The 23816-nt window shown below is 40.6% G+C and overlaps 1 protein-coding gene across 4 annotated transcripts; it reads left to right on the top strand.

Moving 5' to 3' along the window:
• The first annotated feature begins 78 nt into the window (after window positions 1-78).
• Window positions 79-23475, top strand: LOC111666574 (abl interactor 1-like). Of its 4 annotated transcripts, XM_023421938.2 has the most exons (11): window positions 79-298; window positions 5903-6070; window positions 11429-11605; window positions 14552-14566; window positions 15297-15400; window positions 15661-15801; window positions 17525-17625; window positions 17979-18194; window positions 19898-19987; window positions 22560-22745; window positions 22853-23475. In XM_023421938.2, the coding sequence occupies exons 1-11, from the start codon at window positions 182-184 to the stop codon at window positions 23026-23028; spliced, it is 1491 nt and encodes a 496-aa protein (XP_023277706.1). In that variant the 5' UTR covers window positions 79-181; the 3' UTR covers window positions 23029-23475. The 4 variants fall into 4 exon arrangements, with proteins under 4 accessions (XP_023277706.1, XP_023277710.1, XP_023277709.1 ...); XM_023421942.2 differs by lacking the exon at window positions 19898-19987 and having other exon boundaries at window positions 80-298; XM_023421941.2 differs by lacking the exon at window positions 14552-14566 and having other exon boundaries at window positions 81-298.
• The last annotated feature ends 341 nt before the right edge of the window (window positions 23476-23816 follow it).

The following is a 23816-nucleotide window of genomic DNA, read 5'->3' as shown; positions in this document are numbered from 1 at the left end:
CAGCCAATCAGAGCTCTTCGTTTATTACGTAGCTGCGATTTGTCACGGGCCGTTGTGAATCGGAGGCCAGCAGCCCCACAATGCCAGGCGGGGGAGCCCCTTTCTCAGCAGCACACCACAGCATCACCGCCGCGCCTCACTGAAAAAGGACAGAGAGGAGAGAAATGCAAAGGGATGTAAGATGGCAGAGCTACAAATGCTATTAGAGGAGGAAATCCCTGCCGGTAAAAGAGCGCTCGTGGAAAGCTACCAGAACCTGTCCCGGGTTGCGGAATACTGTGAAAACAATTATGTTCAGGTAAGAGATGCCTAACGGCCGTTAGCTTTGGTGAGTTTATCTGTAATCTCCGTCGTGTCTGCGGCGTTGTAACGTTAGTAGAAGTGAGTGAAACCACAGGGACAGGAAATGCTGGTCGCAACGAAAGGGATCCACAAACCGCTAGCTACTCGGAGTGGCCTTTTTCTCCCGGCGTATCAACCGCAGCTCGGTGAATGTGTCAGGCATGGTTGTATTTCGTTATTTTCTAGTTTAGGCTGGTCGGCCCCGAGTACCGGAGCCGTGCTCACAGTTAACGGCTCAGCTCTTAGCTGCTGGGGGCTTTTAGAGGGTGTGTCGTTGTTGTGACCAAGTGGTTTGTCATTGACTGCATTCTCTGATAGGTACCTGTGAGTGGACATAATATCGGCCACCATTTATATATATATATATGTATTTTACATCATTTGTCCATTTTTACTTGACTTAAACCAAATAGGCGTCACACGTTTAGGCCACATATAGTGTTTTATTGGAAAAATTTGCAAATGGAATCTATAAAAAGACATTTTCCTCGTGTAAAATTAAAAACTAGTAGAACAATAAGTATTTATGGATCCTCCAATATCAGAAAAAGAAATAAAAACACCATTAAACGCTTAGTCACTGTAAACTCGGTGTAACTGTGCCATATATAGCAAAGACACCCTACTAACTAAGATTTCCATTGGATATTCTTTCCCATTAGCCTTTAACACATGCTCCAAGCATCATATGTTGTAGGTTGTTTCTCAGTAGACATCATTATGTAGGCCAAGACCTTAAAGAAAAATATAAATAAAATCCTAGGTGTGTAGTCCAACCACTCATGATGCACTGATCATGTGTCTACTACAGTTCTGAAAACGTGGCTCCAGAGCACCTCCATGATGGATCATTTGCTTGTAATCAAATACATGGTGCAGGTTAATGATAGGTGTGCCTGCTTGCTTTTGCATATCTGGACTGATTGTTAAATCAGTGTCAGGAATAGGATGAATCAGTTCTGAAAAGCGATGGGGCACCAGGACCTCAGGTTTTACTTTTATGGTCATTTAATTTGTGTTTTTGAAATTAACTTTTTTGAAGTGAAGCCTCATTGTTACCAGTGTCATTTATCCACCTTCAAATTACTGTTAAAGGTGATCCAGCGACTTGATTATATAATTTTCAGAAAAATAGGGTTCATGACCTGAGGTGGATAAAATATTTTTCAAAAATGGTTGGGGATTTCAAGCCTGAAGAGTTACTTAGAGTAAACCACATCAACTGCCATGGTGAGAGTGTGTTCAGTAAACATGGGTGTGAGTTGACACTGTAGACCATCAGTAGGCTGAATGGTCTGGTGTGAACAGCAGTGTCTGCTGACAGACGGGCACAAACCAGAAACCCCACTGTGTTCCAGCATGGTAATCTTTTGACTGTGGTGCCGAGAAAACCCACCATTATACCGTAATAACACGTCAGATCACTTTGCCATGGTTGTCATAAGAAAAGCAATGTAGGTTACACTGCTTGAATGCACTTACTAGAAACTGACAAGAATACACAGCTCTGTTTTGCAGTATGTGCATCCAAATATCAATATGCAGAAAGCTGCCTGAGAGTTTTGATGTTTTACTCAAAGGTTGTGGTATTATCAAAATTTATTTAAAATGGTTATGGAATGGGACAGTGGTCTTAAACTGTAGGACGCCACTGTACATCCCCCTTAGCGGCCAATTAATTTGAGGTGGGCAGTTAGAGCGAAAATGCTTTGCTCGGTGGAGGTAAATTTATCTGCAATTAGCAACAGCGGGTTAGAGTTTAATCTGCATTGCTTCAGTCTGGAGACCAGGTGGCTGATTTATTGATTTATTCACCTTCACTTGGGGATGTTTTAAATTTCAGTCATTTGAATTATTGTGAGGACACTGAATGATGTCAGGAACACCAGGTTGATAGCTTGACCCTGCTGTGCCACTAGTAGAGGATTATGTGGTCTCCTTTATAAACTTGTGGATAGAATTTAGCGCGGATAGGAATGACGCTTCCTGCACTGAAATCCAAATTTTAAAAATCTTTTTGCCGTTTGATGATGCTCACAAATCAGCAATTTGCTTCAAACTTTGATGCAGTGGAATTCATAATTAGCAGCTAAACACATATATGTGAAGTGTTGCAGTCACACGTTTTAATGTGTGACTGATGGATCTTTCACATACCAGTTGATTAAGAAAAGATCTCTTGACACTCTATGGGAAATTTTGTTGTGTCACTCTGTATGAAGCAAGGTTGGAAATAAGCAAAGAGGAGATAACAGTTGTGCATTGAACAGTTGTGAACAATGTAATGCATGTTTGCATCATATTATCTCTCTCTGTAACCTAAGATGTTACGAAATCTACGAGTCACATGATGTGGCTAATACACTGTGATCAGTTTTGCATCATCCAGATAAGATTTATTGCTCTCATTAATTTTGTATTTATTTAATGTGTAGTTGAATGAGAGGGAGACAGTGATGAATACTTTCATGCACAATGGACCAAGAGAATTTATCTGTCGATTAAGTCATTGTCTGCTTTAAACATCTAATTATAAGCACACACTCATCTCAGGTAAAATTAAGTGTTTCAATTGACAGCATCTTGTGTTATTAACAAATGCTCTGGCTCTTTGTTAATTCATTTATGTGATGTGGATGCAGGATGATTTTCATCTCCTTTACTGCTGATTTTCAGAGCCTGTACATTGTTGTGTCACTTTCTACTGCAATATTTAGAATATTGTGTTTATTTACTACGGCAGGATAGTCATGTCGAGAATATGAACATGCTTGTTGGTGCCTTCTCCTGTATAATGATTTCTTCAGGGACATTAAAAACATTAGCTAGAATCCTGCATGAATATAAACACACTTGACTGACACAACAGTGAATGTAGAGTTAGGAGGCTTTGCATGCCATTATAGTTTATGCTCAGATTATGTGCAGTGGGATACGTGTGATAAATTTCTGTATTCTGAATAAAGTCCTAAATTGAGCTTTTTGCTCCAAGTTGTCACATACTGTTGTCATAGTAAAACAATACCTGGTCGTCTTTATGTAGGATAGATCTGCATAATCCTGTGGGGAATAACAAATGCAGCTATGCACTCAACTGACAATGCACATCCTGATATGTAAATCCACACTATGATGCCAGAGTTTTATTCTTAGATATTTAAAATGGGCCATTTGAAAAACTGACAGAGTGTCACCTGCAACATTTCTGGTGTCATGAAAGCAGAACTCAGCTTTGTTAGTAGCTTTCTTCAGACCTTTGGATACTAAAATAGCAACTCTTTGAAGTAAAGAAGAAGAATGAAATCATGCTGTTTTTTAGGACACAGATGGGCCTTAGCTTCTATTGGTGTGTAAATGGATCTTAACATTTAGGTTCATAAAAAAAATCGAGATCTTAAAATTAACACTTTTTTGCATGTTGTTCCAGTATGCAGTTGCATATTTAAACCACAAAGCACCAGGTAATATGTTTGACTCACACTGATACTCAGTGTCAGTTATTTTTCCTAGTTTAAGAGAAATTGACTGTTGAATGGAAGCTCATGATTCTACTTAATATTTCCCCCCATGTGGAACCCACCAAAATCCCCCACTTCAACTCACGTTGCCTCTGTGACTCATGACTTTTTCTTTCATGACTCACGAGGTTCAGAATATTCCAGCATCAAACATTGTGTTAACTATGATACGACACTCAGAAATTGCTTTATTTTTTGTATTGTTAAGGTTGATTCTGGTGCTTAACAAAAAGGAATTCCAAGTGGAGTGCTTACAAAAGGCCTTTTGTAAGCTTAATATGAAACATAATATCTCAAAGCAGAGAGTGAGTGAGTAAGAGAGAGGGAGAGATCCATGATGAACAATGTGTATTGGGGAGATGTAGTCTCTGTTATTGCCAGTGGGTTTTTCTCTGCAAGATATTTTCAGACTATTTCTAATTAGTTTTATTCTATTGGAAGTTTTAACCTCTCTTTAAACCCCTGATAACACCTTCCCTGTTGAATGCATTGCACTGAATGCGTAACCATCTCAGCACTGTATTGGTAGTTGAGATGCGTGAGTGACTCATGAGAGTAGGAAAATGTGACCGCAAGGTGCAAGGTGTTTCAGCAGTCTGAAAATGTCATTGGGAACGCACACCAGTCAGCGTTTTCCAAGCCCAGGTATGAGGACAGGCTCCAGTCTGTGGACTAGTGCTGAATAAGCCTGTGATATTTCCTCTGCTGCTTCTGTGTTTTACAAAAAAAAACGGCCTGTCTCTACAGACATCTGCAACAGATATTGTTGCTGCAGGTTGTTTGCAAAGTAGCAGGTGGCAGGTGGCCATGTTGTAAAGTGGTGTCATGATGCAGGCCTTCTGCTACCACATGCACTTACCAAATTTTTGTATAGTAACAGCAGGTAAATCACAGCTTTTGTCTCAAACTGCTTTTATGGGAATGCTAGATTAGAGCTTTAACAGCAGGCACAAAATAATCATAGTGACTGAGCAGTTTAAGATGTGGCTACAGATCAAACTCAGCTGGTGTGAACCTTTTGAAAGAATAGTTCAAGATTTTTGAAAAACATGCATATGTGCTCTCTTGCAGAGAGTTAAATGAAAAGATTGATACCAGTCTCTTGTCTATCTGTGAAGAATGAAGCTAGCTGCAGGAGATGATTAGCTTAGCTTAGCTTAGCATAGAGACTGGAAGCGGTTTGCAGTTAATTCTTTTTGAAATAAATTATTATATTTTTCATTCATAAAAATGTTGATCAATCCACACTATAAATATGAAGTAGCTTCAAGATGTCATCATTCACTTTACTGAACAGTTGTGATTTCATTAGTGGGAAAACCAAACAACTTTGGGTTGTTTTGCCTTTTGGTAAAACAAACTTTTTACACACTTAATGAGGAATTGATTTATGGAAATAAAAAACAATACAACAATTTCTACTAGACATGGCTGTCAGTTGTAGTCCTACTCCCTGAAAACGAGTGGTTCTCTGTATGGCCTTCTTTTATCCCTGTTTTGCTTCCAAACTAAAAATACGTCCGTTCACTCCTGTTGCTATTTAAAAGTGTCCAGCTGGGTAGAGATTTGGGATCGTAGGAAATGTCTTGGCATTCCTGCTCACTGGGCACTATTCCCACCATGCACCTGTCCCATGTTGTTCATCTGAGGTATTCGGAAGTTATTGTTGTCCGATTCCAGGCTGCTTTGCATTCTACAATAGTCGTTCCCTCAGAGAATCATATCAACTCTCGTTCACTTCCCTTCAGATTTTAACAGTGCACTGCACTTTAACAGTTGAGAATGAATGGTCCTGCCAAACATTGTTCCCTGTAGAAAAACTGCCCTCTCACTCTCACTCACTCAACTGATAGGAGAGTAACAATGGGAGAGAAGAGTGCAGCATTTCCTCTTGACTTTTTTGGACCTTATACCTTACTTCCCTCTGCCAACTTCTTCATTTCTTCCACCCACACATCCTTCCACTCTTTTTTTTTTTTTTTTTTTTTTTTTTTGATTTCTGATTTATTTTCCTCTCTGTCCCTCTTACCTCTCTCTGCCAGGCTCAAGACAAGAAGAAGGCCCTGGAGGAGACCAAGGCCTACACCACCCAGTCTCTGGCCAGTGTGGCTTACCAGATCAATGCCTTAGCTAACAATGTGCTGCAGCTGCTGGACATCCAGGCCTCGCAACTACGACGCATGGAGTCCTCAATCAACCACATCTCCCAGGTACACACGTACACCAAAATAAACACATTCTTCATTTATAAAAATGCAAAAGCAGTTTATAAAATGTATAAATCATTCACTTTCTTTACTTTATTTATCTTAAAATAACCAAACAATTTGTTGCATCAGCAAATTATTCTAATTCTCAAATAACAGCAGTGGAATTTATTTAGCTTAACTGCAGTACTAACCAGGCCTTTATTCAAAACAAAATTATATTAGGTACAATCCTTTATGTCTAATTCCCCCTGTTTTATAAGTATATTTTCTCATATAAGACATATCCTCTCTGATCCTGCTCCTGTTAATGAGCTTTTAATGCAAACTCAAAACATTATGATGAAAACCTTGTTGTTTACCTGTAGTCTTGATAAATCCAGCATGATATACATTTTCACAGCTCCAATCCCATCAGTATAACAGCAGAGTTGTGTCATACTCTCTGCTTGTTTCTCCTCTCTTATAGAAATACTGTTTTCATTCATAAATTATTTAGCTTGATTAGAACCCTTTCAGTCACTCACAAGGCTCACTGGCTCCCTTTTAATATGAAACATCTGCAGGAAGTGTTTAGTGTCACTAATGTTAGCTTAACAGTGATTTTAAAAGAAAAAAAAAGTGAAAGCCATTTGAATTAATTAGTGCATGAAATTAGTATTTATATTAAAACTAAGAAGAGCAATAGAGTGATGTGACTGTTGTTGGAATGAGTGCTATGGTAATGTACATGAACCCGAAGTTATTGTGGAAGCCATTATAATACAAGTAATTTCACCCTTCATCAATGTTTTTGGTTGTTATTTAAATACGTGAGAATCTTTGAGCTTTGATATGTATATGTATATACAGTATATATATATATATATATATATATATATATATATATATATATATATATAAGAAAATTGGTGGATCAACGTATGGCTGTGATAGATTGTCTCCTGTAGAAGAAACTTATTACAAAACAAATAACCGGCTGGTATTATTCTATGTTTTAACATCAAATTGCACAATAACACATTCACACATGATACAGACTGACAGATATGGCAGGGGGCATGGATCATGCTGGAGCTGCCAAACCTCCACAGCCCCTCTTCAGTCCCTCCTGCTTCATCAGCAGTCCTCTCTCTATCAAACGCTTCCCCTCTCTGTGCGCTTCATGCGGCCATCCTGCCTGTCAGCCAGTGTCAGCCAATGTCCCCGTCCTCTCCCTGTGTGCTTCATTAAGCCTGTCAGGGATGAAGTGAAATCCTGACGCCAGCACTCTCGCCTGGTTAGCATTTCCAGCTCCCACTTCACTCCACAGGCTGCTGGATGGAGCGGAGTTAGTTGCAGTGTAACGATAAACAATGAGAGTCTTTTATTGATCCTTTAGAGATGGTCAGTGGTGGTTTATGTACCCCTCTTTAATATCTCCTCTTCAGATGGAATAGCACTGTAGGGCCTTAAACATTGTTGTGAGCACTGGACAGTAAACTGGTGCAGAAACTGCTGAGTCAGTGTGGTCACTTAACTGTAGGTGGGATTGAAAGTATAAAGGAAGAGACTGACATCAGCTCCACTCTGTTCAAAATAGAACTTGTTCATAGCAGCCATTTTGACTTTTCATAGCAGTAAAATGCCTTAGAACAGGAAAATTGAATTTAAACCATTGTAAAAGTTATTAATTAAGTGCTTTTTCTTCCTTTGCATGTGAAAAATTCCATCAAGGTATACTTGTGCTGTTTTGCATTTCATTTTCATGAAAAACATATAAAAATGGTGATGATGTGATTTTTGTTGGGGCTTGTATCAAACAAGCAGGTTCCCTTACGCATGGAAAATACGATTTATGGACCAGGGCATCTCTGTAACAGCACAGTGCTTCATTTATGGGATGTTGTGACACATTTTACCTTTACCAAAAAAATTGCAGCTCCTGTAATTTGGATATTGCACTTGGCCATATTGCGATTTTAATAATTTTTTGATTAATTGTTCAGCCCTACAATAAACAAACATGGCGTAATATTGCAAACTTAACAGCCCTGTAGAGTCAGCCAAGTTGATTTCATGTAAACCTTATGAAGGGCCATCCAATTGACATGAATGTTAGAATAAAAATATGAAAAGGCACCATCATATGGAAATCCTTGTTGATGTGTCAAACTCAATATCTCAGGCAGAGTGCGAACTGGTTGGAAGCGCCTCAAATTGCTTGAATCTAGAGAAAAGTGAATTTACTTCTACGTGCATCTCATCCACCTCTCCACGGCGCAGATTCATTATCCTTGCAGTGATGTGTCCAATAAATTAAATTATAACTTGATCGATGGTGCCAAGTATTTTTCTGGTTTGGGTTGTGGAAATTGTCTTGACTTGAAAGAGTTAAATGGGATTAGGAAGAGGACGGTAGCCAAACATTGCTGCCAAATCCAAGTCCCAGCTCTGTAGGATTTGCAAGCGCATAGCAGAGTATGCTGTCACAAAATTATCCAAGAGAAGCTACTACCTAAATGCAAAACAGCGCATTCAATCAAAGCAGAGCTGTGGCAGTGTGTTTCTCCTCTTTGTGTGCATCAGCTCAATTGAATGGTTGTATGTGCATTCAGTTATAGTATCTGAAACCAAGCCAGTGCAACAGTAAACAAAGTAGTACTGCTTATTTTTGATCCTATTGCCATGGAAAGAAACGACAGACCTTCCCATGAGTCTCTTTACCCCTCTTTTCCGTTTCTTTGAGCCCTGTCTGCCAGTTTGCTTTCTGATTCATCTCTTCCCTTTTTCTCCAAAAATTGTCATTCATCAACTCAGTGACCCACTTGTGCCTCTTGCAGCTCAATTTCAATTGGTCAAATCCTCTCAAGTGCAGAAACCACCTTGAATTATATGTGAGTGTAAAATGAAAAAAGGATAATGACACAGTTGTGAGGTTTCATCCAAAACCCCAGAATATTAGCGTCCACAGTATATATGTCTGATTTGTAGACTTGTTACCAAGCCATACATTAGATCATTGATGTATGAAATCACACATCTGCTGACATGCCTTGTAATCTCACTTCAGACTACATTATATTTTCCTGCTGCCAATAACACTTCAGCAACAGCAGACATCTACAGCTTGTTCCCCTGAGCTGCAGAGAATTAGCTGAACCACAGATTTACTAGGTTGAACCTACTGTATAGATCCAACAGTGAAAACTCCAGCTGTCACTGCAGAGGTTGAGCAGTCAGCCAGATGTTTATTAGTGTAAAGAGATTACAAAAGAAAATGAGATTGAGAGAACGCAGGAAGGGCAGGCAGAGGTCTGTCGTCACCGATTAGGTAACAGTCTAGATGTTTCATAAAGATTAGCTCACTTTTTCAGCAATCTGCATGTAGTGGAAACACTGAAATGAAGCTGAGAGGGTCCGCTCATCACCTGCGGATGTGTACCATGATTTAATGTTTCCACATTGTCATGATTTATTTTCTGTTAAATGGTAATGCAGTGTAAACACAAGGTGGTCACAGCATCTGTTGTTTGCTGTACAGTGTGTGTTCCTTTTTAAATAATGAATGCCTAAATCTGGAGACGTTAAAGTTCATTTTCTGAGCATCTACCTCATCACCACCTTCCTTTCTTCTTTCTATTTGATCATGACAGCCAATCAGAAGCTTCTAGTTTTACTTATGTTTTATCTCATCTCTCTGTTTCTGCCTCTCCGCCCTTCTGAGTTTGTTTGTTCTCACTTTCTCTAAACTGCACTCCACCTCTACTCGCCTATCACTGGCAGGAAATAGGCGGGTCTTTTTCTTACTTCCCAGCTGAGGCTGGGCGTGTCGCTTCAGTTTCCTTTCCTAAAAAAAGAGCCTAGCATGTTGTCTATTTAAATATATATATATATATATATATATATATATATATATATGAAGCCACTTCCTGCTGCGAAGTATATATATATATATAAGTATATATATATATATAAGTATATATATATATATATATATATGTGTGTGTGTGTGTACTGGTGGTCACATGAACAGACACAGAGAGAGTTGTGCGCAGCAGGAGGGAGTGGCAGTTGCAGGTCAACTTCACAACACCTATCAGACTTTCAATCTCTCAGTTGTATTTTTCATCTCCAGCAGCCAGACAGAGGCGGCTGCAGCAGTGGAACTGTCAGGTCCATTGAATGATGATTGATGTGTGACCTTGTTGCTGTGTGGGTCTCACACACACATAAGAAAATGATTTACCAATATAAGTCACACACACAAAAACTGTTTTTTACCATCTAATAAGCTACAGTACATTTAGCATTAGCAACATAGGTTTATTTAAGTATATATTAAGTGTATATACATACACTTACACTCACCAGCGCTCTCTTCCCAAGTGTGACCTCATTCCACAGATGAAGTCCTCCACCCTCCCTCATTCTTCAATACTCTTCATTCAGTACTCTTCCCTCACCCCCCGCATCCATCACTTCTTCCAGTTTCATCTATCATTCATAAATTGAAGGCCGGTCCCTGCAGGCGCCTGCTGTGAGAAGGTGCTGTGAGCGATGATGACTGTAATCGCAGAAGAGATGGAGGTCATTGGTATTTTCAATTGGTCCTGGAGTGAGGGGTTAAAGGAGAGCGTTCTCAAAAGGCCCCCAGGGTGTAGGCCAATGGAGCAGAATAGTGGGTCAGTAGAAATTCAGACGGATGGACCCAGAGTGTGTGTCCAAGCAGTGGGAGGGCTTGGGATTTAAAAACCACAGAGGAGTGAACTGGATGAAATTCAGAAATGATTTTCTTTTTCATAGAACCACATGTTAATTTTAATATCACACAATATTGGCTGAAAGGGCTGAGTTGTGAAATGCATTACTGTAATCGTAGTAGGTGTTAAATATTGAATAAATGCTGGCACTCAAATCATCATTGGATCTCAAGTTATAGTAAATATGTTTAATAAAAAAAAAAAGGTGTTGTTATTGAAGACATGGTCATGTTGTTACTGCTGCTGCCATTTGAACGCTTAAAGATGGGTTCTACAAATTCTAAAAAATAACTCATAATAAAATCACCCCAGAAAAGGGAAGGAGGTGATCATGGCCCCTGAGCTCATGGGAGGCTTTTAATGTGAAACAGATGGAGGAAGTGTTGAGTTTACATTAAAAGCAAATTACTGTAACAGGCAACGGTGAGGTCTTTTAATCAAATATGATAACAAAACTATTAGAATTAGAAATCATGCCTATCTCTAATAATAACCTCTTAAATTAAGGCAACTTGAGTTGAGGTGAATGCATTTGGAGATTTCACTGTATGCAAAGTTAAACCTGAATGTGTGTTTGATCCGACCACTCACTGCCCCCCTTCATTTCTCTATCCTGCAGACAGTGGACATTCATAAAGAGAAGGTGGCGCGTCGGGAGATCGGCATCCTGACCACAAACAAAAACACCTCTCGCACCCACAAGATCATCGCACCGGGCAACATGGAGCGGCCGGTGCGCTACATTCGAAAGCCCATCGATTACACACTGCTGGATGATGTGGGACACGGCGTCAAAGTAAGATTCCTTATGTCGTTATTTGAAAATAAAAACCTTCAGTTTGTTGGAATGTGTAAAAAAAAAAACAGACTTAAAGGTCAATAAATGTTGATGGATATATTTTTTTTTACCTACGTTGCAGGAGCATTCTTGTTTCTGTTCACTCTTTGGCTGTTGGTTTTTAAAAAAGCACTTTGACACTATTCTAGCTCTAACACAAACCAGACTGTTGCAGCTTAATCTCAGTCATTACTTTGACACATTATCTTGATTTGCAGTGTCAGTTTTGCAAGACAGGAAGACACATACTTAGTCGAGTTCACACCTGGCACTTTCATATGAACAAGCTAAGTGTCTGCTTTCATGATCCACTTACACACATCCACTCACACTGCAGGCCGATCAATACACTGGCCTTTTAGTTAATTAAGTCCAGAAACGCCTAGAAATGTAAGAAACACTTGTCCAAGAACAAGATGCTAAGTCTGGTAGCTGACTGTGGCTAAAAAGCTTTGCCTGTCCAAGATCTTGCTCATGCCTAGTAACAGCTTCCTAAGCTGGAAGTTATTAGGAGTGTGGGTGTGTGTGTGTGCAGCTCAGAGTGGGAGCAAGAAAGAGACATCTCGGCCAAGTGTTACTCACGCCATCACATCCCCTATTGAATCGTGGGAAAATATTCTCTCAACCCTTTTCCGGCTCATTCTTCAATTTTTTATTCTCTCTCCCCATGATCCATCCGCTGTCTCCTCTCCGCTCCTCTTCTTTTCCTCTTTCATGTAGCACTCTGTGTTTTTGTGCTTGTGTTTCAGTGTGTACACACATTTATGTGCGTTGATTGTTGGTCATAAATTTCCGCAGCGGGTTTGGGTCGGCTTCTTCATCCCTCTCCTCTTGTCTGTCTCTGTTGAGATAGTGGCTGTCTGCTGATTTTCAAACATCCACTGATTCAAATTCAAAAGCTGGTGTTTCCTCCTCGGAGAGCTGGCTCACACTGAGACACGTTTGGCAAGGCTCACTATGCAAATAAAGCATCATTCATGGATGCTTTAAATGACGAATCTCTGCAGAAATCAGCGCAGATCAGTGTAGATGCTAGAAAATGTGCAACCTTTTTTCCTTTTTAATTATACTTACATGGGAAACATGAGTCAGACATTTGTAAAATGACTAAATCTGGGATTACTACATTTGTAGAGCACCTTTTAATTTAATCAGGTTTAGTGTTTTTAATCAGGTTTGGATCATCACTTTAGGAGAGAGAGAAACTTCTGGGGCCTGAAGACTCCCTGGCTATAGGTTCATTATAAATTTTCTCTGATTTCTCTTTCTGGCTTTGTGTGTGTGTGTGTGTTTGTTTGTGTTTGTGTGTGTGAGGCTGCATTTGTGCTCATGGATGTGCGTTTGTCTGGCTTAGTGCAGACAGAAATGCATATCATATTCCATATTTTTCCCCCCAGAACTCTCTCTCTCTCTCTCTCTCTCTCTCTCTCTCACATACACACGTCTGTGAATAATTCAGAGTATGAAGGATTGATATCATTTCATACTCACTACTGCCCCAGCCACTAGACACACATATAGAGAATTGTAGTAGACTGATGTTTGCATGTGGGTCTGTTTGTGTATCTGTGTTCATACATATACATGTTCATTTTGCGATCATGCTGTGAAATGTGAGAAATATCAGCTTATTAGCGCTCCCATCCTTTCTGCCTGTTTCCTCCTGACTGTGGTGGATTCCCTGGAGCGTTTGAGGCGTGATCACCACCCCTCTGCCGTTCATCCACATAGCCAGGGGAACTCACCCGTGGGTAGATGGGAAGTCAGACTTGAGCATAGAAAGACCCATTCACACATTTACGGATGACTGTGCTCACCCCTCCACCATAATAGCCTTTATTGGCATTACTGGCAGTTACCAGGGTGACATAGTTTCAGCTGCTCCGACAGTCTGAACACCTCACTCCTGTTATTTATGACCTCACTGCGCTTTAGTTTTTTTTTTTTTCCCCTCTCAGAGCAACACTTAAAACGTCAGCACAGCTATGTAGTAGTAAAGCCAATTCTCATTATTCCTAGTTTAGTGATTCTCATTCTGATTATAGTGTGTAACACACGTCTAGACACTGATGCACACAGAATAGGCTCATAAACACACATAGACACACACAGGGTTGAGGAAGTAGGTTCACTTTACTGTAAAGGGATAATTCTGATAAATGTTTCATAAATTGTGACTGAAGATGAGTTCAGAATGTGATTAGTGCTGAAACAATGAGTTAATCATTCAATTTGTTGAAAATGAATTATTAGCATCAATTAATCGTTAAAAGTTTAAGAAAATGTGGCAGCTACTAAAATTTGATAATTTGTTCTTTGTTTTATATAATTTTAGATTGACACACTCTTTGTTTCAGACAAATCAAGCAATTTAAATATGTCACCTTGGGCTCAAGGAAATTGTAATGAGCATTTTTTTTTTTTTTTGTGCTATTTTCTGACATTTTGTACATCAAAGAGACTGATAATGAAAATCATTGTCAGCTTAAGCCCTGTCATTGGAAAAAAAAAAAGAAAAGAAAAGCCCATTGCGATAAGACTGGCAGCTAGTGGAGCTAGGTTTTCACACACACACACACACACACACACACACACACACACACACACACACACACACTCGTCTGACATTAGAAGGGAATGGACCTTATATTCCAATGCTGTGTTTCCTTATATATACTGTATATATGTTAGTCTCCTTGATGTCCTCTTCCTGTCTCTACTCCCTTACTTGTTTCTTTCCACTATATCTACTGTATGTCAAATTTAATAATGAAGAGTGCTTCATGCAAAATGCATAAATGTCACGCTTGCTGTCACTATAAAAATAATATTACTCACTTTTTAACCATTAACCAATGAGCATGTCTTGTTTTCTGTCTTCTCTTTTTGCCTGCTTGCACTCAGTGGCTTAAGGCCAAGGTAAGACATGGTTGTCTTTCTCCTCTTTTTGTCATGTATTCATAGAACTCAAAGCTACAGTGTCGAGGTATCCATGTGCCTATAACAGTTGCCTTTCATTTGTAATGCATGTGCAGGAATTACAATTTTTGATGCAATGGAATTAGTTTTCATGGATTAAATCTGATTCTGATTTATTACAGTATGACAAAGCAGAATCATTACACATTGAATATATTTAATCTCTTGATGTCTGTTACCTGTATTCAACTGGTCACAAGGTCACCAGTTGTCATTAATGCACCTTGATACACAGGAGATATTAAACATTATATTTCATATTAACAATATTTTCTCTAATGCTCTATATCTACTCTAATATTTACATATTCCTATGTCTTGTATCTCTTCATCCAAATACCCAGCAGTGAGTGGCATCCCATTACATGTGCACAGTTTCTCAATATAAGACACCAGTCACGTATTCAGTGCTGCTTTCTGTCCTTTTCCTCCCCTCATATCTTTCCTTGTCTCCTATTCCATGTCTTGATATTTGTCTGTGGACAGAAAAACCTTGTGCCAGTGTTTCTCCAGAAACGTATCCTCAGCTAAAACCAAAGAGGAGATGCTCTTAATCCATATTTTGCTTATTCAGACTCCTCAGCCTTAATATTTAGTAGCAGGGGAAACACTGGTGTCAGCTAATCAGATTAAACAAAAGCAGTGTTTTAACTCATCTTTGCTCCTCCAGCAACATGGGAATAATGCAGCAGGGCGAGGAGGGACGCTCTCCAGGACCAACCCCCCGACACAGAAACCTCCGAGCCCCCCCATGGCTGGTCGTGGTACCCTGGGGTAAGAACTTAGAGCAGGAGCGGTAGTTTTTAAAAATGTATTTAATTCAGACAGTAAAATTAGTTCTTAGTAGACACTAGTTCTACACCATCATACTGTTATTTTGAGACGGTTAAACATTGCACAGTGGTTAACACCATGAACACCTGATGTGGTTCCATAACATGAGTCTGTAAAGATCCAAAAAACGATTCTGTACTTTCTCTCACTTCATGAAAACATGAATTAATTGTGCTCTCTCTCCTTCTGTATTTGTCCAGGCGTAACACTCCCTACAAGACACTGGAGCCAGTGAAGCCTCCGGTGGTGCCTAATGACTACATGACGAGCCCGGCCCGACTGGGCAGCCAGCACAGCCCTGCACGCACAGCCTCGCTCAACCAGAGGCCCAGGACACACAGGTAGTTATTGCTGAAACTGAGTTATAATCTATGTCTGGAAACCTTTATGCTCCGCTAGAACTCAACTGCATGAGTGTAGATGCACTGAAAAGCTGCTCACATTAACCACATCTGCACTCTGCAGCTAAATTGGTCACACTCTGCAAACCACAGTTTACCTACCACATTCAACCAAACAGAAGTGTGAAGAAGTGTGAAGATCAAACCAGGAACTTTACAAAGTAAAGTATACAGGTGGCAAACTGCTCTATCGTTAGTATAGTGATGTGCAATAAATGAAAACTTATTGGCCTCCACGGCCTCTGTGTTTTCACTTACTGCCTGATTAGACCTCCTCTCAGGACTGTGTCTTATTCGCTCTCATCGCCTCGTTTTGTTTAAACTGTGAGGGCAGGACAACTGTTCTCTATACATTTTGGTACAGTGTTGTGTGTTGAGTGCGGTGACCTCAGGAAACTAAACTTAAACCTGTAATCAGACAGAATAAGTGAAAACACCTGTGTAGGTGTGGCTGGCCTCTGCATGGGCCTTTTTTCACAGCGGGTATTTTGACATGTAGCAAAAGCACAGGTGTAAAAAATAAAGTTAACGATGACATCTCGCTGCTCCACTGTCAAGGTCCTGGTATTATTCAACAGAGCTATCATTAGTGTTGTTACAACGCCTGTGCTTCTCCTACTGCGACGTGTGAAGTGAGTAAAAATGTGGTGTATGATGCTGTGTACTTATCATAACATCAACTCCTTAACTACTGAGTAACAGCTGTAATAACTTCATTACTGTATATTCATATCGTGTATTACCTTTAGTATCTACCATGTAAATTAGGATAACTGTAAGGAATCTTCCCCTAAAATCAGGGGCATCAACTTACTAAATACAAATGTAAGGTGTTATGGCTGTTGCCTTGTTTATAAGTGGTAAATGACCTCATTCACACACACACTTGGACACTGATGGCAGCAGGCTACCATGCAAGTTGCTGTGCCGGACCATCGGGAGCTGTTTGGAGTTCAGTAAATTGCTTAAGCTTGATCAGAACGCACAGAGGGTAAAGACCGGACTACTGCTCACTCAATATGAAAATAAATTTGTTCAAATTAAAGCCAAAAGTCAGACCATTAACCCCGCTTTCACTTTGCTGCATTACAGAGCCAGCACAACAAAAATATGTCACTGCTAATGTGTTAGTGCTGGTGTTTCTGAAAATTGAGGCAGTATCTACCATTTAAATACTCTTGCTAATGGCAGCATCACATTTCTGTGTTATTGTTTTTAATTATTTCTTTTGTGCCATTGTTTGGTTATGATAACTACACTTAAGTTTCCAATGTAATGGAATAATAATTTAATTTAACATAATATTTTTTTAATAATAAGTCAGCGTGTTCAGATTTTACACTCAGCACCTTTAGGCAAAGTCTAATTACTCCCTCAATCACAGCCTTGGTTCTCATATTGTTGTTCTTACACTGTGTAACTGCTAATGTGAGTGTGTGCTCCCATACCGTTGCCCAATATTCATGTGCTTGTTTTTCCTGACAGCGCACACAGCACGATCACAGAATCTGTTGCCACAGTGACGCTTCTGTATTGTTATGACAGAATGACGTATGAGAGAATAATGACAGGATGTCAACCGCTGTCATGTAATTAAGTTTGTCTCACACATCCTCTAATGATCACCTCAAAGTCTCTCTCTCTTCTCTCTCTCTCTCTGCAGTGGCAGCAGCGGGGGTAGTGGCGGCAGGGAGAACAGTGGAAGCAGTGTAGTTGGTGTCCCTCTAGCAGTTCCCACCCCCTCCCCTCCCAGTCTGGGGCAAGGTGAGCTTCAGCAGCTGTACTTACCTCTCTGCTCATCACAGTGTGCACTAACTGCTGTTTACACTCGTGGATTCAGTATCTGTATCTCTGTGTGTGTCATTTATTCACTCTGGCTCTGATTGGTCCATTCTTGTCTTCAACATTTCCTCTCACTCAAACATTATCATGTTCACTCAGGCTGACATGTACTAGGTCAAACAGAAGAACTCATTTATTCATTTTAGTGCCTGAGAAGCGATAAATATAATAAATAATAAGTGGATAAGACTAAGGTGTGTTGTTTTTTTGTGGACTTGTACTATTCAATAAAGTAAATTGAATTTGCTGTGTAATCTGCTTCCCCTCTCCTGCAGTGGCCACGTCCTCAGCCTCAGTGCCCCAGGGCCCCGGCTTGGGCCCCATCCCCATGTCCCAGTTCGGCACCATCTCCCGCCAGATCTCCCGTCACAACTCCTCCACCACCTCCTCGGCCTCCATGGTGTCGGCCACCGGCACCTACCGCCGTGCACCCTCCGTCTCCTCTCAGCAGCCTCACATCAACGGGGGCCCTGCCTACCCACAGAACGCCGGTAACTCAGATTTCATGCAGTTATCTGTCAATAATGTAAGTCTGTAATATACACTGTAGCATGTTAGACAGTTGGTGTGTAGAAATTGTGTAAAATTAGGTTTTTGGGATATTTCAAATAGGGGAATATTACTGTTTACTGTATTTAGTGTTGATTTTCAGTATAAGTGAATATGATGTAAAATTTCTGACATTTTAAATCTCCTGAGAAACTTTATCTAGATATAATGAAATTTTAAATATAAAATTTGGCCTCCTCTAGCTGCTGCTCCACTGCTAAAGACTGTCCTCTGGGTCTAAGAGATATGAATGGACTTGCACTTCCAGAAGCGAAGGAAAATGAATGATGAACCGAGATTACTGAAGTCAGGGTTGTTGAAACCCTCCCACCTCAGCACCGCTGTGCAGAGCGTTTCATTACCGCCTATAATTGAGTTATGACATTATCACTTTAGTCAGCTGGAGGGGGTTTCTTGTTCAGGACAGACAGGCTGGAGGCATTTCAGGGCGGAAAACACATAAACAGCTGCTAGACAAGGGGAAACGCAGGACATATGCATATTTTCTGTCAGAAGACCGGAATTTATTTTGGCAGGCATCACTCTGAGCCATTCTCCTCTAATGGTTCCTCTCTCAGAGGACAAGCATCTTCCTTGGCACAAAACACAGGAGGAGGAAGCTGCCTGTCTTGTCTGGGAGGAGAGAGACAATGATGCAGAGCTGCATCAAGCAGGGATTTAAACTGGGACATCATATCGTCTCTGTCATTGAAATTTAATTAAAGTAAAAGATACGCTTGGATTTCAGGCGGCTGTGATAGAAGTTTTACAGCACAAAAAGCCAGTTCCGCTACATGAGGGAGCTCATTGATCTCACGGGGTGTAACTGTGGATGGATGTGGCTCTGCGGTGAGAGCTGGGTGGAATAATAAGACATTACTGCCCAGTGAGATTACAGACGCCCCTCCATTACATGTGATTTATGAGTCAGACCTGGCCTGCGTGTGCGTGACATCATGTCTTTCAGTGAGGACAGCTGTGTTTCTCTTTGTTCGTTCATCCATTTATCTCCTTTTTAAAGACAGCGTAGCCAAAACCCTCTTTATAGGGGCTAAAGACAGATTATACAGACACAAGTTCATTCAGTGGATGTTGCTCTTTATCTTCACACACCACCCTAATGACAATTCAATTAAATCCTGAGTCAGATCAGATCTAGATGCTGCTGCTTTAACTGTAAATGCTTTTTTGAGAACAAGTAGTTCTGCCTCTGCGCTGTCACCGTGCCACTGTTATGTTTTGGGGTCTGTGTGGTGCTTTGTGCCACTTTCACTGGAAGCAAAAATCTCTGGCTGCTTACAGCCTTTGCTTTTGACATAAAACAGATGCTGATAAGGTAGATTCTCAGATTGAGATGAAATGAATGCGTCTTTAGCCCAGCTTGAAAAAACGTAGCACAAAAGAACACTGATTGGAAATGTGTAAATGAGTTGCTCAGCAATGCTTCCTGCACTGTTTCGCCCGCTCACAAGCTTTTTGTCTTATTCTATTTTTTTCATCTTTCTCTATTCTACTTTTGGACCTTTTTCTCCTCTGTGATGTCTTTTGTTCTTTTCTTGCTCTGTCATCCTCTCTCTGTTCACCACCTCCATCACTGTCTCTCTCCTTGCTGCTCCTTCTGCTTCTCTGGGTGTTGCTGCTCCAGTGTCTGTGGCTCCTCCGCCTCCTCCTCCCATGGTCCAGCTGACCCCACAGATCCCTCTGACCGGCTTTGTGGCCAGAATGCAGGAGAGCAGTAAGTACCCAACACATATATAGACAGGCATGCATCTATGAAGATAGATGAAGATTTAAGTGCAGTTAAGATAAAGCTCATATACACATGCATGTACTATGAATTTCCAAAAATAACTTTGTGCTCACAAGAAATCATGTACCTACAGAGATTACACTACAAAACTCGTCACAGTCACACCCACACATTTTCACATACAGCACATATAGACAGTAGCAGGGCTGGACAAAAACCAGAATGTACTGAATTACCTACAATACAAATCTCTAAATGTCCATAAAGCGACAGCAGCAAATACATGAAATATAAGCAGATGTTCAACCAACCGATCAACCAGCACCCCAGTAGTTTTAATTGCTCATACTGTAATGATGTAAGAAAAAGGGAGTGAGATTTAGAAAGGAAGTACTTGCACTGATGTATGAAAAAGGTGATTTGTACATGTGTTGTCATCAAGCTAAATCCTTTATTTCATCTTTATGTGGGTTTAGGTCACATACTGTACATAGATACATACATGGAGATACCTTCATCACATCTCTTTAGACTTCTGAAATGGTCTCGGCATCCACACATTGCCTCACAGTTCCACTCTGCTCTGTGGCTTGCTGCACTCAGCACACCCTCTCCTGCACTGTATGTGGGGTTGACGGCGAGCACTCGCCCCTCGGATGTCTGTCTGTTGCCATGGTGATGGATGGATCACTGAAAGCTATGCGTCCTGTGCTCTCTGTCCGCTGAGGAGAGAAAATGTGACCTGATGCCGTGTCCTGATTCACCACCCGCCCGTCTGCAAAGATGCAGCTGTGTGGAGATGCGGGACTGTCTGTACCTGTCTGGTGTAAACGTAATACAGTCTGCCATCACACTGAAGTGAAGAACACTGCTGGATATGAGTCATGCAGTCAGATAAAGAATAGATAATGCTAATATAGGTGTGTCTTGCTATAACGTTTAGTGGCTGCTGCCTTTCAACAGGCCTGAAATGAACAATTGGTAAATTCTTGTATAAAAACATGTAATCCTGTATCAGTTTTTGTGAAACGTTTTTACACTTGCTCTTCTAGACAGTCCATGTCTGGAAAGACTTTACTGTAGAAATCCTCTGGCTCACAGGAAGTGATACATTTTAAATTTCCAGCGGCAGAAACAGGGATTAGTATGTAAATAGAACTGGCTAGTTAGTATGAGCAACAATACCCAACCTGACTGAACAGACAGAGAGTGGCACAATCTGAAGCAAGTCACAGCACTGATGTCTCATACAGACACAATTCACCAAATACTGATTGTATATATTACCACCTCAACAGTGGAAAAATCATAGTCTCCACACAAGTGCTTTTTAAAGAGATTGTCTTGCTGTTTCTGTCTTCCTGAATTGGAATTCACTGTCATTACACAGGGAATTCAGTCCGATATAGTCCTTACCAAATACATACTAGCACTGGGACTAAGTGTAATGCATGCTGTGTTTACACAGACCTGAAAAGGGGAAAAGGATCATATCATATTATTAAAATCCAAGACAACTATTGCTATACAGTTTAGTGAAGCGTTTTCAGCCCCTAATTTTTAAACAGATTTTAATTCAGTGGAAAAACAGGCATGTAAACAGATTGGAATTGAAGCGATGCATTAAATTAAATCTTCTGGTGCCTTATCGCCAGTTCTTCATTGCGAAAGACGGCTTATGAATTAGTGAGATAAAATTTGCAGTTTTTCTTAGTGAACTTGAGGATACGAGGATGCAGGGAGACTTGCTCCAAGAGGCACAAATGTAGTTCAAAGACTAAAACTGCAGGACCAATGGAAGCAGCTCAGGGCAAGGTCAAGCTTTTAAAACAACACTTTCTGTACAACACCGATCCACCTCTTTTACCACATCGCATTTGTGTGTGAGCATGCAGACAGAAACTCACTAGAATTACATTCCTGGTGTTACTGAAACAGCATTTAGACATTCATGTTGGGAAATGAAATTTACACAAACTATAATTAAACTTACTAAATGAAATGAGTGTTAGGTGATTTGGACTGATGACCTTAATATGTGTAACAGGGCTCTGGAAATTGAACACTACCAGCAGCAGTTGCAGGTGCTGTAGGATGCCTGACTAAATAGTAAGCTGCCCTCTAGTGCACAGTTAAGTTACTACACATTTAAATGGCATTTGATGTAAAACCGAAGCGTCTGCAGGTTCTTCTTAGTAACAATGTTGATAATAATTCATGTTTTAAATGATGATAATCTATAGTTAAAAAAGAAGATGACTGTATGTACAGTGTAGAATGTTATTCTCTCGGTTCCTCCACACTAACATTTGTTGCCAAAATAGTTAAAGAAATAAATATTGTTACAGACAATTTTGCCATGTTTGACCTTGACCTTGTCTTGCCAAAAACTGATGGAAGAAGTATTGAATTCTCAAATGGAAAAAAGGTTCAAACGCTGCAGCAACAGCAACAGATCAGATCAGAGCAGCTTTATCTCTCCTGTGCTTTTTTCATTTGATTTTCTTTTAACCTCCTCTCTGCGATTCTTTTTCTCCTCCACTCTTTCCTCCTCCAGTAACAGACAGCCCTGCCCCGCCTCCTCCGCCTCCACCAGAGGACATGGGTGTGTTTGAGGAACACTCTCCCCCTCCTCCTCCCCCACCTGTGGACTATGAAGAAGAGGAGGCAGCAGTGGTTCACTACAGTGATCCTTACGCTGACGGAGACCCCCAATGGGCCCCCAAGGCTTATTTAGAGAAAGGTTAGTGCCAGGGAAAGCAAGCGACACAATTTTGCTTTTCTTGTTCCTCACCCATGGGAAAACAGATTATTTCCACTGGTACAATTTTTTTTCTTGCCTCTTCCCAGTTGTGGCCATCTACGACTACAGCAAGGACAAGGAGGATGAGCTGTCTTTCATGGAGGGAGCCATCATCTACATAATCAAGAAGAACGATGACGGCTGGTTCGAAGGCGTCTGTAACGGCGTCACTGGCCTCTTCCCAGGAAACTATGTAGAGTCCATCATGCACTATGCTGACTAAAAAAAAGAAAGAAAAAGAAACAAAAACCCACCCCAACACGGCACTGCAGTTTTGAACAGAGGTAAAACCATGAAGATGTACAGAAGTATGCAGTGTGGCAATAGCAGTTCATACAGATCCTGTTTTGAATGAATGAAGTGCCATGGTGAAGTCTTTGGAATATACAAAATGGTTTTCTTTTAGGGGGGGAGGGGCTTGTGCTTGCACGGTTTTATTCTGCTCCAAAAAATAAAAAAAATATAAAAAAATATAAAGTAGCACAATGTAGGAGGGTGCTGAAGCTTTGGATGACTGGGGTCTGTTAGTTTACACTGTGGACGAAAAGGAGAGGACTCTACCGCTGTCACATCTGTGGTGGTCGGCAGCACTTTTCAAACTGGGTCAGCGATGTATTGCCTCACAATAAATGACATACAATAAAAAAAGTTTGAAATAATACCAAACAAATCTAGAGGTAGTGTTAATTTGTGTGTGTGCAACCAACATTTCCAGTATTTCCAGTACAGACAGTGAAGTATTACCAGGATTTCATTGAATGGAGGCAGTGTAGCATCCTTATGTCAAAATGCTGCACAGATGCTCCTCCCCCTTCATTTGCACTGTAGACCAGCAGACCAACTCCTCCCTCCTTCCCCAAACATCCATCTTACCTTATCAAAAAAAAAAACCCAACAAGGACAAACAAACATCAACAAGTGCATTAGGACACGACTGAATGTTTCATGTCGTCGATGTCCAAATCACAAGATGTTTAAGACGGGGGGGGGGGGGAAACCGGGGGGGGGGGG

The sequence above is a fragment of the Seriola lalandi genome, unplaced genomic scaffold (assembly GCF_002814215.2).
Source record: "Seriola lalandi dorsalis isolate HSWRI2012SDOR001 ecotype SW California unplaced genomic scaffold, Sedor1 jcf7180002054677, whole genome shotgun sequence".
NCBI lineage: Eukaryota > Metazoa > Chordata > Actinopteri > Carangiformes > Carangidae > Seriola > Seriola lalandi.
Note: the sequence above shows the minus strand (reverse complement) of the source record. Positions and strands in the feature narration are given on the sequence as shown.